General features: G+C 28.7%; 1 protein-coding gene across 1 annotated transcript in view; it reads right to left on the bottom strand.

Moving 5' to 3' along the window:
• LOC123305652 (Down syndrome cell adhesion molecule-like protein Dscam2) overlaps positions 1-4651 on the bottom strand; it is a 140708-nt gene extending 136057 nt beyond the window's left edge. The window contains 1 exon segment of the mRNA XM_044887428.1: positions 4561-4651. Within this exon segment, the coding sequence (XP_044743363.1) occupies positions 4561-4624 (64 nt within the window). The 5' untranslated portion in view covers positions 4625-4651.
• Positions 4652-13948: the final 9297 nt, after the last annotated feature.

Genomic DNA, 13948 nt, shown 5'->3' with positions numbered 1-13948 from the left:
ACATATTTCTGGAGTTCCTAGGACCTAGATAAGAGTAAAAAAATTAAGTTGTTTAACAAAATTTATGTTTTTTATTTTGCTATTTTAAAATAGCTTATCTTTGGTATCTTTATCTAGTGTATTTAATACTTCAAAAATAATACAACTGGCAATTTAGGTTAATTCAGTAGATTGGTAATCATACGGTAAATGGACAACCGAACATCGGCCATAAACTGGTAATGTGCTCAGCCGGAATTTGGCCGAGGCTCGGAAGCTCGGTCACCGATATTGGACGATGCACTGCCCAGTGGTAAAACCCCATATGGGAAATACTATTTTCTTATCAAATTAAAAATTTCGCGGAAAAGCTTTCACTTCTGGAACGCCAAAGTCAGTAAAATCAATTCTGACAGTATTTGTTGTATGCGAAGTTCGGTTTATCAGTTTATTATCGAAGTCAATATAATCAATTTTTACAGTAGGTATTTGTTGCATGCGAAAGTTTCTTAGATTATTTTAAATTTTTTATGGTATTACGGAAATATACAATTATCGGTAACCGTAGGCAAGCATGCATAAAAAAATATTTCAAATTTTATAATGAACAAGTGAAAACAAACAATTGATTGAGTTAATTGTTGAAATACCATGTATAAACAGTGTTTATCACGGAATCGTTTGTTTTTTCACGTGATGTTGAAGAGCGCGAGTTCATTATACTCTTAGATCAGTCTTGCATCTTAGTCAGGTATGCATACATGTCACACACATATAACTGATATTCCCATAAAATACATACTATATAATTTACGCCTAAATTGCAGCCTCACGAATAAACAGTGTTATTACGAAAAAATATTTGGAACAAAAGTTGTTTATTTTTTTAGAAGGAACATTTTTTACACTTTTATTCTATCTCTAACAGTTTATAAGATCCAATTGACCTATGTTGACCTCATTTCCGAGCTCACATTTTACGTCCTGAGAACGCTGTATAAATTTTAGTTTGATACCTTTTTTCGTCTTTGAGTTATCGTGTTGCCAGGCAACCGAAAATGGATTAATTAGGTGATTTTATGAACACCTATACAAAAAATTTTGTTCTTAACAACAATATTTTTAAGCGATGTAAATTTGGGACTAAACTTAGTATACCTTGGTATATTTCATTTATGCATGATATAAAAAGGAGCTTTTTTCTTCCTTGGTAGATCATTTAAATCCGCCACTGTTCAAATATTATCGATAAGAAATAGAAATGATAAATGAAAATGACCCAGAATGTGCATGCAAAAATGCAGTTAATTATCGAATTTAACAAACTCTTAATTTCGTTCGTTTTTATAATATTCTCGTTTTTCACAGATAAACCCACAAAATAATTAAAACTCCCACACGGAAATACATTAATGGTACAATTGAAGACAATATTAATATTAATTATATACCATAAATAAAAATTTTAAAAATAATTCCTTATCGTTAAAATTCCATTCCTTATCCATTAAGGTAGTTCATTCGTAAACATAACTGACTTTGACTGTACATTTTCTGGCAATAATATTCTATATTTTTTTATTCGATTGTCAAAAAAATTAAACCATCTTAAAATTCCCTTCTTTGCAATATTGTAAAGATAACAGATAGTTCCCAAAAAAAAAATATCTCATTGAAAACAATTTTTAGCAAGTACAGAAAAAACACATGCAAACGTAAAAACCCCTGTTGTGTATTATGAAGAGAATAACATTAAAACCTTGAAATATTACATATAGAGGATTAAAATATGCACACATATACACACCCTCAATCATTTCATGTCCCCCATTACCCCCGATCCCCGCTCTGGTAACAACCCTTATTCTGTTATGAAATAGATATATTTTATTTTTGACGTATATTTTTCGTTAAAATTCATTTAGCAAATGGTGTTTTGAATGTTGATATGCCGTTGTTTTAATTATAGTTTTATTTTTAACTTCTCAGAGCCACGGTTGATATATTGTGTTAAAAATTAAGTACTTCCAATTTAATTTATTCTACATCCTTGAACACGAATTGCTGTTAAATTAAATTTTAAAGTTACTCCTTCGAAGTGCACATTGAACTTTGATTGAAACGAAACAATAACAGTCTTCGCGAAAGAAATGATCCTCAAAATGACAAAGACCTTCGCTAGCATGGCAAACGCTACATACTGAAAAACCAGAACATACGCAATCTAAATTGATCCTAAAATTTGAGTTCAGCCTCAGCAACTACAGATGATTAGCTCATGTTCGACTTTAGCAGAGAAAATGCTGTTAAAATTGAATGGGGGATAATCCTGATGTCAAATTGGCCTTATTACCCATAAAAATATAACACTAGATTTGATACCATGACAAAATTTGAAAATAAAATTAATATTGATTAAAAAACGAAGAATTTATAAGCAATCAAAGATTGCATTCAAAGGTTGCCCATCACCTTTTAGCAAAACAAAAGTTTTATATGTAATCTTTATGGCGTACCCACGTATGACTTCACTAGTGGTATCTTCCTCTTTATTTAATTAGGAATTTTAAACGTTCATATCTTTCATACTAGTAGATTTTAAAAAATCAACTTCACTTTTCTATTCGTGAAGTGAGAATCCTTCGTCTGAAGTGATAACAAAATTTTCTCCGATCCTATATACCAATTTCGAGAATTTTTATAGCTTTTCATATCATAAAGAAGATTTCGCAAGTTATTTTGACTTTATAGACAATTAATCTTAAAGTATTTAGTGGGGTAAGAGTTGTTAGACTTAAATGCGAGGTTTCTTAATAGCTTTGACTAAGCAGGTGATTAAAATTAGCCTTAAATTAATCTCTTATTGATTTGTTAAATTTTTCACAATTTTCTTTCTAATAAAGTTAACTACTAAGTTAAGTACTAAAATCGAAGTAGATTATAAACCAATCTCATTTGATTACAACTGTTTTAATTCCTGACGAAAAACAACTAACTTCTGAAGAATTTGACGCAGTACTCTTACAAAGGTTACCCAAGCACTGGAAATGAAAAAATCTTTTCCGTTTTATCGCTAGCTTAGTTAAATTGAAGGAAAAATACACTTATATTCCATCAGAAGTAAAATTTATTTCAGTATAAACATTCAACTTCCAAAAGCAAATAATGAAAATAGTTTTATATATGAATATCCTTTGACAGATTTATTCATAAATTGATACTTAAAACATCATATATTTCAATACACAACTCCACTTCCATATCCTACTTTGAAACTAAAAGTACTTTTTCTGCTGTAGACGTATGCTTGTGAAATATTAAAATATAAAAAAATAAATAAAAAAAACATTTTCATAAAGTATATTTTATGACAAAATGCTTTTATACATTCAGAAGAAAAAAATTATATTTATGATTTGAACTCATAACAGTATAGCGCGGTAAAAACGGTTGTACTTTAAGAATAATTTATTATTTTGTGTTATCTGAAATCATTTATTTGAAAAAAAATAAGCGTTAAAAATTCTAAGGAATTATTTTAATTGGTGATGTAATAAAACAAATTTCTAAGAAATTAAAAAATTATTATAGTTCCTATTTCATTTTTACTATTAAAACTATTTATATAGGTATACTGCGTGTCCTAAAGATATCGTGACTATTGTAAATTTTACTCTTGGTAATTTCGTATTATTGTAAGTACCTGGATGATCAAGCTTTACTCGGTATTTTTTGAGTTAAAAAGATACAAATTTTATCACTAATATAAGAACCATTTAAAATGTCTCTACACAAATAACAATTTGAATGTTCCGGTAATGTACGTTATTTCGTCGCCAGTAGATGGCAGGAAGATTCATTTTTTGCAGTCGATGTTGCACTTTTTCCTAAAAAACACGGATTAAACGGCGTTCTCTAAAAAGTGAAACGTAGCTAGATCGTTTTCTCTCCCCTTTCCGATTGGCCCATGACGGCTTTGAGAATCAAGTCACTTTTCCGTCTCAAGTTTGTTTTCCGTCTCAACATTAACCGAAGTCATTGTGAGCGACATAATATGTACTTATACCAAAATAGGTTAATATTTCATCTCCAACAGGCATGATTGGGCGTCTTAGACGGTGTTGCCCTGAACAAAAACCTCTTAGAATTAGTCACCGAGAACCTCTTTTCCAAAACATACATTCTTAAGAATTCTAGAAACCTAGAATCGGTCTAAGAAGATTATAGCAATTCAATTTATCGATTTTCATTGTAGTAAATTTACCACACTCTTAAAAAACCAGTACGTGCTAATTCAACTCGAGTTAGGTCAACCCAAATTAACACGAGTTAAGCTAACATAAAATTTAGCATGGGTTGACCATTTTTGTTATTTACATTAAAAAATTGTGATTATCGTTTGATAATTTGAACACTTTATTATCGGAACCTGATCGACAGCTAATTTGAACATTTTTTTATTCAATACAATTTTCTCTATCATGCCTCAACCTACAGAGATGTGGCCTTTACTTTAATAATAAAAATTAACAATAAATTTTGGCGATATATTTAATATATTAAAAATAATGTTGTACTTACCAGTCAGATATAAAGTCGATATAAATAATAAAAATGTCCCCCAGATCATTTTATTCCACCACATAATTATTGATTATTATTATAAATATTAATATTGATTAAATTCACAGTTATACACACAATATATAGATATATATGACACAATTAAAAAGACAGGAATAAGTTTACTATTTTTTATTTAAATATTATTACACTACACAAAAGATTACACCAATAAATATGTTACCACCTATTTAAGTACCACCGTTTTTAAATACGGGGGTACTTTACTCTAAAAAGGTAAAGAGAACAGCTACTAATTCTGTAACAAATAAAAATAATTTTTGTATTAGTTAAAAATATAATGGGCAATAATTACATATATTGTAAATCTTTTTTTTGGAGGGGAACGTTATGGTTTGTAACTTTGGTTATTTTGGATTTGTTACTTGGATATTAGGGATGAGACATGAAACGACATTGTAAATTTATTACGTCTACTTTTTACACCAGGAGTGTAAATAGTTTAGATGGGGGTTAGCATATGTCCTACTTTCTCTAAAACGCAAATGTTACTTTTTGCAACTATGTTCCTTATCGTACGATATTTGTTTGCAGGTTGGGAGTTAAAACAAAAAAAAAACTGCAACAGACACTAAAAACCGACATCTAGGTTACCTGTCATAATAAACCAAACGTAATGTACTCACTTATTGGGTTGACTACTAAATCAGAAGTATGTTTTTTTTAAACTAATACTACAGTTATTTCACACAGTAAAAACTGAAAGTAGCAATAAAATTAAATTCTTTGAAGAATCAAACAAGTATTTGGCTTTTAAAATTAATACCTTAAATTTTCAGAAAAATATCTTGTAAATAAAAAAGTAAGCGCAACATTTATAATGTACCAAGGTACGGAAGGAATATAGTTCTTACCGGGTGTCCCATGACACCTCTCGACCTTTTTAATAAACTGTAATTTTTTAGAATCTTTCTGTAAATCATTCATTATTGACCGCAGATTTATCAAGTTTCAATTTGTAATAAATTTCTAAGAAGTGATGAACCACATAAAACTCAAAGTCAATTCATAGCTACTTGCGAATTCTTCCTAATTTGACTCATTATATATTTCAATAAAAGATTTGGAATTAAATCAATTATTTCATCAATTAATAGTGGATAGTGGTATTTATGGAAACATTTTGATGGCTACCTTGGGAATCATAGACACGAAGAAAAATACTTATAGGTTCCTAAGCAGTAATGTTAACACCTCAAGCAGAAAAATTTGTTGAAACGAGTCCGATTTCTTTATTTTTCAAGGGCATGGAAAACTTAGTATTCCGATTAGTAGTCATTTATTAAACCAACAAAAGGCGATAATCCTAATGTCAATATAAAAATGGAAAACTAGACTTCATATCATGACAATTTGCAAGTGAAATTAAAATTAATTAAAAAACTAAGAAGTTATAAGCAATCAAAGATTGCATTCAAAGGTTGCCCATCTCCTTTTAGCAAAACAAAGTTTTATATGTAATCTCTATGGCGATATTCACGTAATATATGACGTCACTAGTGGGTATCTTCCTCTTTGTTTAACTAGGAATTTTAAACGTTCATATCTTTCATACTAATAAAGATTTTTAAAAATCCACTTCAATTTTCTATTCGTGAAGTGAGAATTCTTCACCTCAAGTGGTAAAAAATTTAGTCCGATCCCCTATTGTTTGAATTATTTCGAAAATATGGTGATAGACTGAGGATAACGGGACATATTTAAGTAATATTTGAAAATTTTGGGGCAGGAATAGTTCTTTGCCTTGGTTCTCGTACTACTTTAATAATCGCTATATTATTAAATCTGCACGGTTTTCGCATTCCTTAGTATTAATTCAGTTCAGATTTTAATTTATAATTTTGTTAAATCAACAAGAATAATTTAAAACACTACAGAAACATATATTAAGTGGCTATAAAATCTATTTGAACTATCTTGTTCAACATTTTATAAGTCTATGTACATAATTAAAAATTATCGTTTACAATCTTCATGGCTCATCTTAAAGAAGGCTATTATTACGTCTATCCGGTTGATACAATAATTATGGAACAAAAATCTTCTTATTTTACAAACAGGAAATTCTATTAGAAAATCTTCATAATTATCATTTTTATAATAAAATATTTATATTCAATTATTATATGCATATTAACTCTTTACTGCATATTTTATTTGATATGCATATTTTAAATATGTTGTATAGTATATTAAATAAAAACAGCATACACTCAAAACTGAAAGTGCTAATTTTCTCATAAATTAAAGAGTTAAAGTATAATATCAAGTCAAATGGAAACAAATTATACGGTAAACATTATTAGCAATTACTAATTGTTTAAGTAGAAGAAAAAAAAAATGTTTTTATTATTAATTAAATATAAAAATTATCATACAATTGTTTTTGAACTTTTAACCTTTTATTATTATTAATAGTTGACGGTAATATGTATGCAGCTTCACATCATATTGTAAGAACATGTTTATTTATGTTCATTGAATACTAAAGTAGTGCCCTCATATTTAAAACCAGGCCCAGTATCCCCGGTCTTATTATTCCCTTTGATATCACTGTATCCGTTCCATGACAGGGTTTTCATTACACTTTTTGCTACTTTGATCTAGTTGTTTACGATGCCAAAGCTTCACCATGACTTTAGAACGTTGCCTGCTTTCCCCGTTAGTAAAAGCGTTCATATCATTTATTTCTAGTCATAGCGAAATTGACTGATTGTGGAGGGATGCGTGCGCATTGTATATACATAATATTTTATATTTGTATGCTATGTATGCTATTTTATGGTCATTTCTTTCAACATCATATACCTGAATGAGTTAAAGCATGGGTATGTATTTCGTTATTTTAGTGATAACTTAGTTCGAATCCAGCAGAAGTCTATTATAGTTTTTAGAGTGTTATCTTGAACGTTTCTTATTTTATTTTTTGATAACTGTATTGTTTTAATTACGAGTTGGTTTGGTTGAGTTTATCGACTATAGAGGAATTGATTGAGTTCTGAAGTTTTTAGCCCTTGCGTTTAAAAATAGGACACTATTACAGAAAACGGAGATATTATCTTGAACTATATATAAAAGTTCAAGTTATAATTTAACATTTTAGCCGAAATACGTATTAATATAAGACAAAAATTGATCTAGGTTATTGGGAGGCAAAATCTTAAAAAATAGAAATTTAATTAGTCTGGCTGCATGTTTTATTGCCAGGATTTCGACTTCCTACAAACATTCTTTAGAGCAGGGCTTCTTAAACTATGGGTCGCGACCCCATTTGGGGTCGGGTAGCAAAATTCTGGGGTCGCGAGAGGTTAAAATACAATTTAACAGAAAATGTTTTTTAACTTGTAAAATTATTGTTATAAAGATAAAATAACAATTATCGTAGATAAATATATCATAAAATCTTCTAGTTCGGAAAGATTGTTTGTACCTGCATTTCTATTAAGAGTATTATAATAACTTGAATAACATTTACTATGAATTATGAAATGTTATTGGAATTAATAAAAAATATAAATTTATTTTTGTCAATCTCTAAAAGCCGAAATAATCCCGAAAAATAATTTTCAACAAAATTTCTAGGTATTAATGCTGAAGAAACAGCTTTAACACATATTAAATCCCAATATCGTTCAGCGATAAAAAATGTTGAAGAGGTCTTACGTCCAGCAGTTTCAAACATTTTACCAAGATTTGATTTGTTATGCAATAAAAAACAGGCACATCCATCTCATTAAGGTATTACCAGCATGGTATTTGCAGTTTCTATGTTAAAGCAATGGTACAATTTTTTTTTCGACAGAATTTAACGAAAAATTAAATTTAAGAATTTAATAATGCTTACTATTAATTCCCAAAGTTTCAGAAATTTTGACCGTTTAAAATGGGAAATAATTATGCCAACGTCCCAATTTCGATCAATTTACGTCAAAATTAATATCTCGAAAGTGAAAATTAATTTCTAAATTTTTTTTTTAGAATTGTATTGTATAAACATTTTTTTCTACTTTTTCTTCAATATATAATAATATCATAAAAAATAGTTGGAGAGACCGGACATTTTACATGCTTTAAATGGGACATGACCCTCAAAATCGCGAACTTTGTCTTTAAATATCTCGCGATCTAAACGGTCAAAAATTATGAAATTTTAGGAATTCATAAATAAAGCTATTATAAACCCGAGAAAAAAAATTCGGCCAAATCTGTCGAAAAGTGATTTCATGCTGGTACTACCTTAAATTTTTAACTTATACTTTAATTTAATACTTACCACGCAACTACTTGAATACATTCGAGAGAATTAAGACGGTCAGAATCCACTTTTATATTTGAAACTATAATAAATACAATTTTATAATTTTTTGTGCAATTTTTACTTTTAGATTTTTGTATGTTTCGAAACGAATTCTAAAGTTATATATTTTCATATGCATATGTTTATTGTTACCTAATAAATAAATCATCAAAAAATATTAATTTATTTTTCTTTTATATTTGTATGGGGTCGTCAAGAAACTCGCAATCATAAATGGGGTCGTGAATTACAAAAGTTTAAGAAGCCCTGCTTTAGAGAATACATTGAATGCGTGCCCCTATCCTCAAACTTGCCACAAATTTATCCCTAATATTGTCATATTCTTATTCTTTTTCACCGAAGATTTTTCTCTGTCTTTCGAGACCAAATAATAGTTGGTTGCTCAGTAAACTTAAAATCTGGCGTCCTCTTGAATTATAAGTAAGTTTATTTCTAAAAATTCAAATCTCAGAACCTGAAGTCTCTTAAAATCCTTTGACAAACAAATTGATGTTTGCAAATTCAGAATTTTCTCGGATGCTTGAGATATTTTTTATCGCAACGACGATTTTTTAGGTTCCAAATTTTTGTACTTCTAGTAAGGTATTTCATTTGTTTTCTTACAGCTTCACATACACAGCTTCAAATTAAATTATTCGTTCGTAGGTAACTACGCAAGTCTTATTATCACATTACATGTGTTATTTATGGCTACAGGCCCCATCCCCTCATAAAAATGTTTTCCATACATAAAATGATTTAATTTAGTTTTTTTTATTCATCTTTGCCCCAAGTTTTAGTTGCATAAGAGTTTGGAGTGCTAATTTATCCCCAGTTCTTCTGATGATCTGAATAAGTTTATTCTATAGAAGCTAACTGTTATATTCAATATTTTCTAAAACACTTTCCTAGTATCTCTTCAATAATAATTTTATTATTTTTCTAACAAAACTTTTATGTTAATTGCTTTTTTTAACATTTTTATTTTTTCTGAATCAAGAATATGTCTATTTTAATTAACAGCTTCCGGTTTTGTTTTCTTAAGTTTTTTTTAATGACTAAAAGATTTATTGAACGGATTGCATTTGAAAGCAGAATATACTTTTAACTACGAAGGGTATAATAAAGTATATGTAATATTTATTTTTAAAATATCGTCATACTAAAAATATATTTATAAAATTGATATCAAACCGGTTTGTTTTATGTCCTTTTCAAGTGTATCAAAAAGAGACAATAATTTTATTATAATAAGAGCAAATATTTTGAAATACTGGAAATTACGAATGTCAATTTCATCAGCGCATGTCTTTAGATTATAGTCCATAAGTGAAATTTACAAAATTTTAAAAAACCATACATATTCAGGTGTTTTCCTCTCTAAACTAAATCGAAACAAAGTTAAGAATTCTCGTTCAAGTTTTAAAAAAAATCAAAATCGGTTCAGCCGTTTAGGAGCTAAGCAGCCAAAAACAGAAAGAACACCGATAGACACATTAAACTTATACCACTCCTATTTTTCGGAGGAGAGTTAAAAATCAATATTTTTTTAAATAAATCGTTTTTATAAGATTTAGATCCGTAATTCTCAAGAATCTACTTCTTTTAAAAGTCATATTTTAATATTCTACTCATTTCCGAGTATCACTTCAGACATAGATTTTCGGAAAATTATGTCTCAGGCACCAGACATTTTTACAATAATAATATCTTAGTTTATCGTGTATTCAGTGAATTTCATAGAGATTTTTTCAAAAAATCTTGGAAAAAACGAACCAAATGTGAGTCGGGTGTTGATAATAAGCATTTCTTTGGCAGATTCCAAAATATCAACATAAAATCGAACCGAAATATAATGAAATTGTTAGAAAGATTTTAGAGATGTTTTACCATTTTCTTCCAATCGAGACAAAAATTTCTGAATTGAATGACATCTTGAAATCCCGTTACATTTCAAGGTTTTCAAAGTTTTTAGATCGTTGACTGCCTTGTATTTACAGAAAGTATGAAACAAACACCGTTGAAATCTTGGATATTTTAAAAGGCCCCTGACGTAAATCACCATAAACCAACAAACTTATGATTTATTTTATACTAGCCGTTACCCGTTTGCTTTGTCTTCTGAACTCGAATACAACTATACATACAGACGCCCCAACGATTATGTATAACGATTGTTTATTTTTATTTTTTTACAGATCAAATGCAATTAATATTAAAAATATTTTGGTGGGAACGCTGTGTACAATCAATTTTATTACAAGTAGATTTGTTTAAGGTTCTAACCTGCGCTCCCACCATTATGATAAACATCTAAAATAATATGTCCAATGTTTTAACAATCCAAAAGACATAGTCAGACAATTTTTTTATCAGATGAATATTGATAATACGAAATTTGTGCAATTTTTATATACTGATAAGAAAGTAATTATTTTTTTAAAGTAGTACTACTTTTTTTTTAAATATTATTCATTTTATTTTATGACATAATATTAATAATTATTTATATACCTTAGAAGGTAAAATATTATTATAATAGCTAATAAATGATTAATGTGTTTCCGAATAAAACTATACAAATAAAATTTTAATTATGAAATTATTATTCATATATAAAATTATACAAATAAAATTTTAATTATGAAAATATTATATATATTGATAAATTCTCTAATTTTTTATTGAAATTCAATAAATTTTGAAATAAAAACCCATTTTTATTTTAATCATAATAATTAAAAAATTTTATAACAAAAAAAATTTTCTTCTATTTTCTCAAGGCTAAATTTTGTTATCATAATATTATATGCAATTGAAATTTGCTTTCAATCGCATCGTTAAAATAGCTGAAACTATTTCTATGAAAAGTACCTACTAAATAAAGACAAATTTTGGACCTAAAGTCCGTATATAGAGATTTTTGAGAAGTTCTAAAGCAGATTTTTCTAGTTTCACGTTATTTAAAAATTACAATCTCGTATATTTCTAGCCTGTTTTGCCTATCGACGAGAAATCTTCTTTATTCCTTTATTAAATTCCATGATTTACCTCTCATTTTAAAACTTATCGTGCTGGCTCATGACGAAAAAAACTCACGGTCTAAAAATGTACCGCTTAGGCAAAAACAAGTTAGAGAAGTAATAATAAGATTAAATTTTGTTCATTATATAATTTGTATATCATACCTGTAATCAAATTGCCTATACACAATCAAAAGAAAGTATTTTGTATCACTTATATATTATTTCTTTAGCCTGTTTGCTCACGGGTACCGTTTTCCGGAATTCCTCATGGGTGGAGCTAATATTAATTATTGAATTATAGAACAATTATTAATATTGGAACAGAAATGTGTGTCTTTCTCTCAAGAAGTACTGAGATCAAAGCCCGGCAATTTGGGGAAAAAATTAATGTTATACAAATTCCTAAAATCAATGATCGTTACTATTTCTGTAAATATCAATTTAACAGAAAAAATAATAAATATTAATATTATCATTTATTTCCTGTTTCTTAATATTACCAGAAAAATTTCAAGTTTTATTTTTTCTATCTCCCCAACACACCATTTTTTAAGCCCCACTGTTTTCAATCTTTTGTATACATTTTGATGTTATTACGCAACATTTGGCGAAAATGCCAGATCGCTATTAGCTTTAGTTCCCACAAACATCAATCTAAAAGTTATGTTCTCCATAAAACGTAAAGATATGTTGAAAATTTTGATTTTCGAACCCCTTATTTTTCCAAAGGTGTACACAATCTTATGGGTCATAAAAAAAACCGGTAGCTCGTAAAATTCAAGTGAAAACTTCAAGTGGAGAAGCTTCTGTGTATAAAATTCCTATGCTTCTGTTAAAATAAAAAACCTCGCATGTATAGTTATGAAAAATTATTGTTTTAAAAAAAAAATGTTATTTATCTTAAAAATTCATAAGTTATGTGTTAGTTGAATGACAAATATACCGCCTACCTATCATAACATAAATAGCCATCCATTCATTTTAATAAATATTAAAAATATTAAAACATATAATAATGACATTTTAATCGAATAATCTTCTAAATAAATAATTCTCTAGATATCATATTTAATTATTTAGGCACATTAACTATAGAAAATTTATACTTCTTCTCTTATTAAGTAAACTTTAAATTACTTGAAAAAAGTAATAATATTTGTAACATTAAATTTAACACGTTAAAAAATATTTAATACGTATTTTTAATTATGTGCTTAGTTACACGATATCATTTTAATAATTGCTCACTTTATCCCTTTTAGCCTGTACTAGGTCGATCTGTGCGGCTATACGTGGCTAAAGACAGCCTAGAGAAATGATATATGATTTTGAGTAATTTACTTCCTTTTGATTTATAGGCAATTTTATTACAGGTATAGACTACAAGTTACATAATGGACAAAATTATATCATAATATTATTTCTTTAACCTGTTTTTTTTTTTAAGCGGTGCATTTTAATATCGTGAGTCTATTTTGCAATCCAGTGCAATCCGAGTGAGCGAGGAAGAATGGCACATCTGAAGCAACAGAGTAATCCAGGAGATCCTGAAGGGAGAAGATATTGTGAAGTTCACATCAAATCACAGGGGCTCAGATGGTTCGGACATGTGCAAAGAATGGAGGAAGGAAGGGTATCCAAGAAAATATTGCATGTCAAATCACACGAAAAAGAGGCAGACCTTCGACTCAGATGGTTGGACCAAATTATCGACGGCTTGAAGGTGATGCGAGTTACTGGATGGGGATCCTCTGGCAAAAAACCGAGTAATTTGGAGGAGAGTGGTCGAAGAGGCCAAAGCCCACCCCAGACTGTGGCGCCTTTTGAATGAAGGGAGTTTATTTGGCGTCATAAGCCAGCACGATAAGCTTGAAAATGAGAGGTATGTCATGGAATTTGATAAAAGAGTAAAGAAGACCTCGCGTGGACAGCGCATTCCTGAAACTATTTTCGCTAGTTTCGATGTATCCCGAATAAAATCATTGCCAGTAGAATATTGACA

This window comes from Chrysoperla carnea, chromosome 1 (genome assembly GCF_905475395.1).
Source record: "Chrysoperla carnea chromosome 1, inChrCarn1.1, whole genome shotgun sequence".
Lineage (NCBI taxonomy): Eukaryota > Metazoa > Arthropoda > Insecta > Neuroptera > Chrysopidae > Chrysoperla > Chrysoperla carnea.
This window is presented reverse-complemented; position numbering and strand designations above follow the sequence as displayed.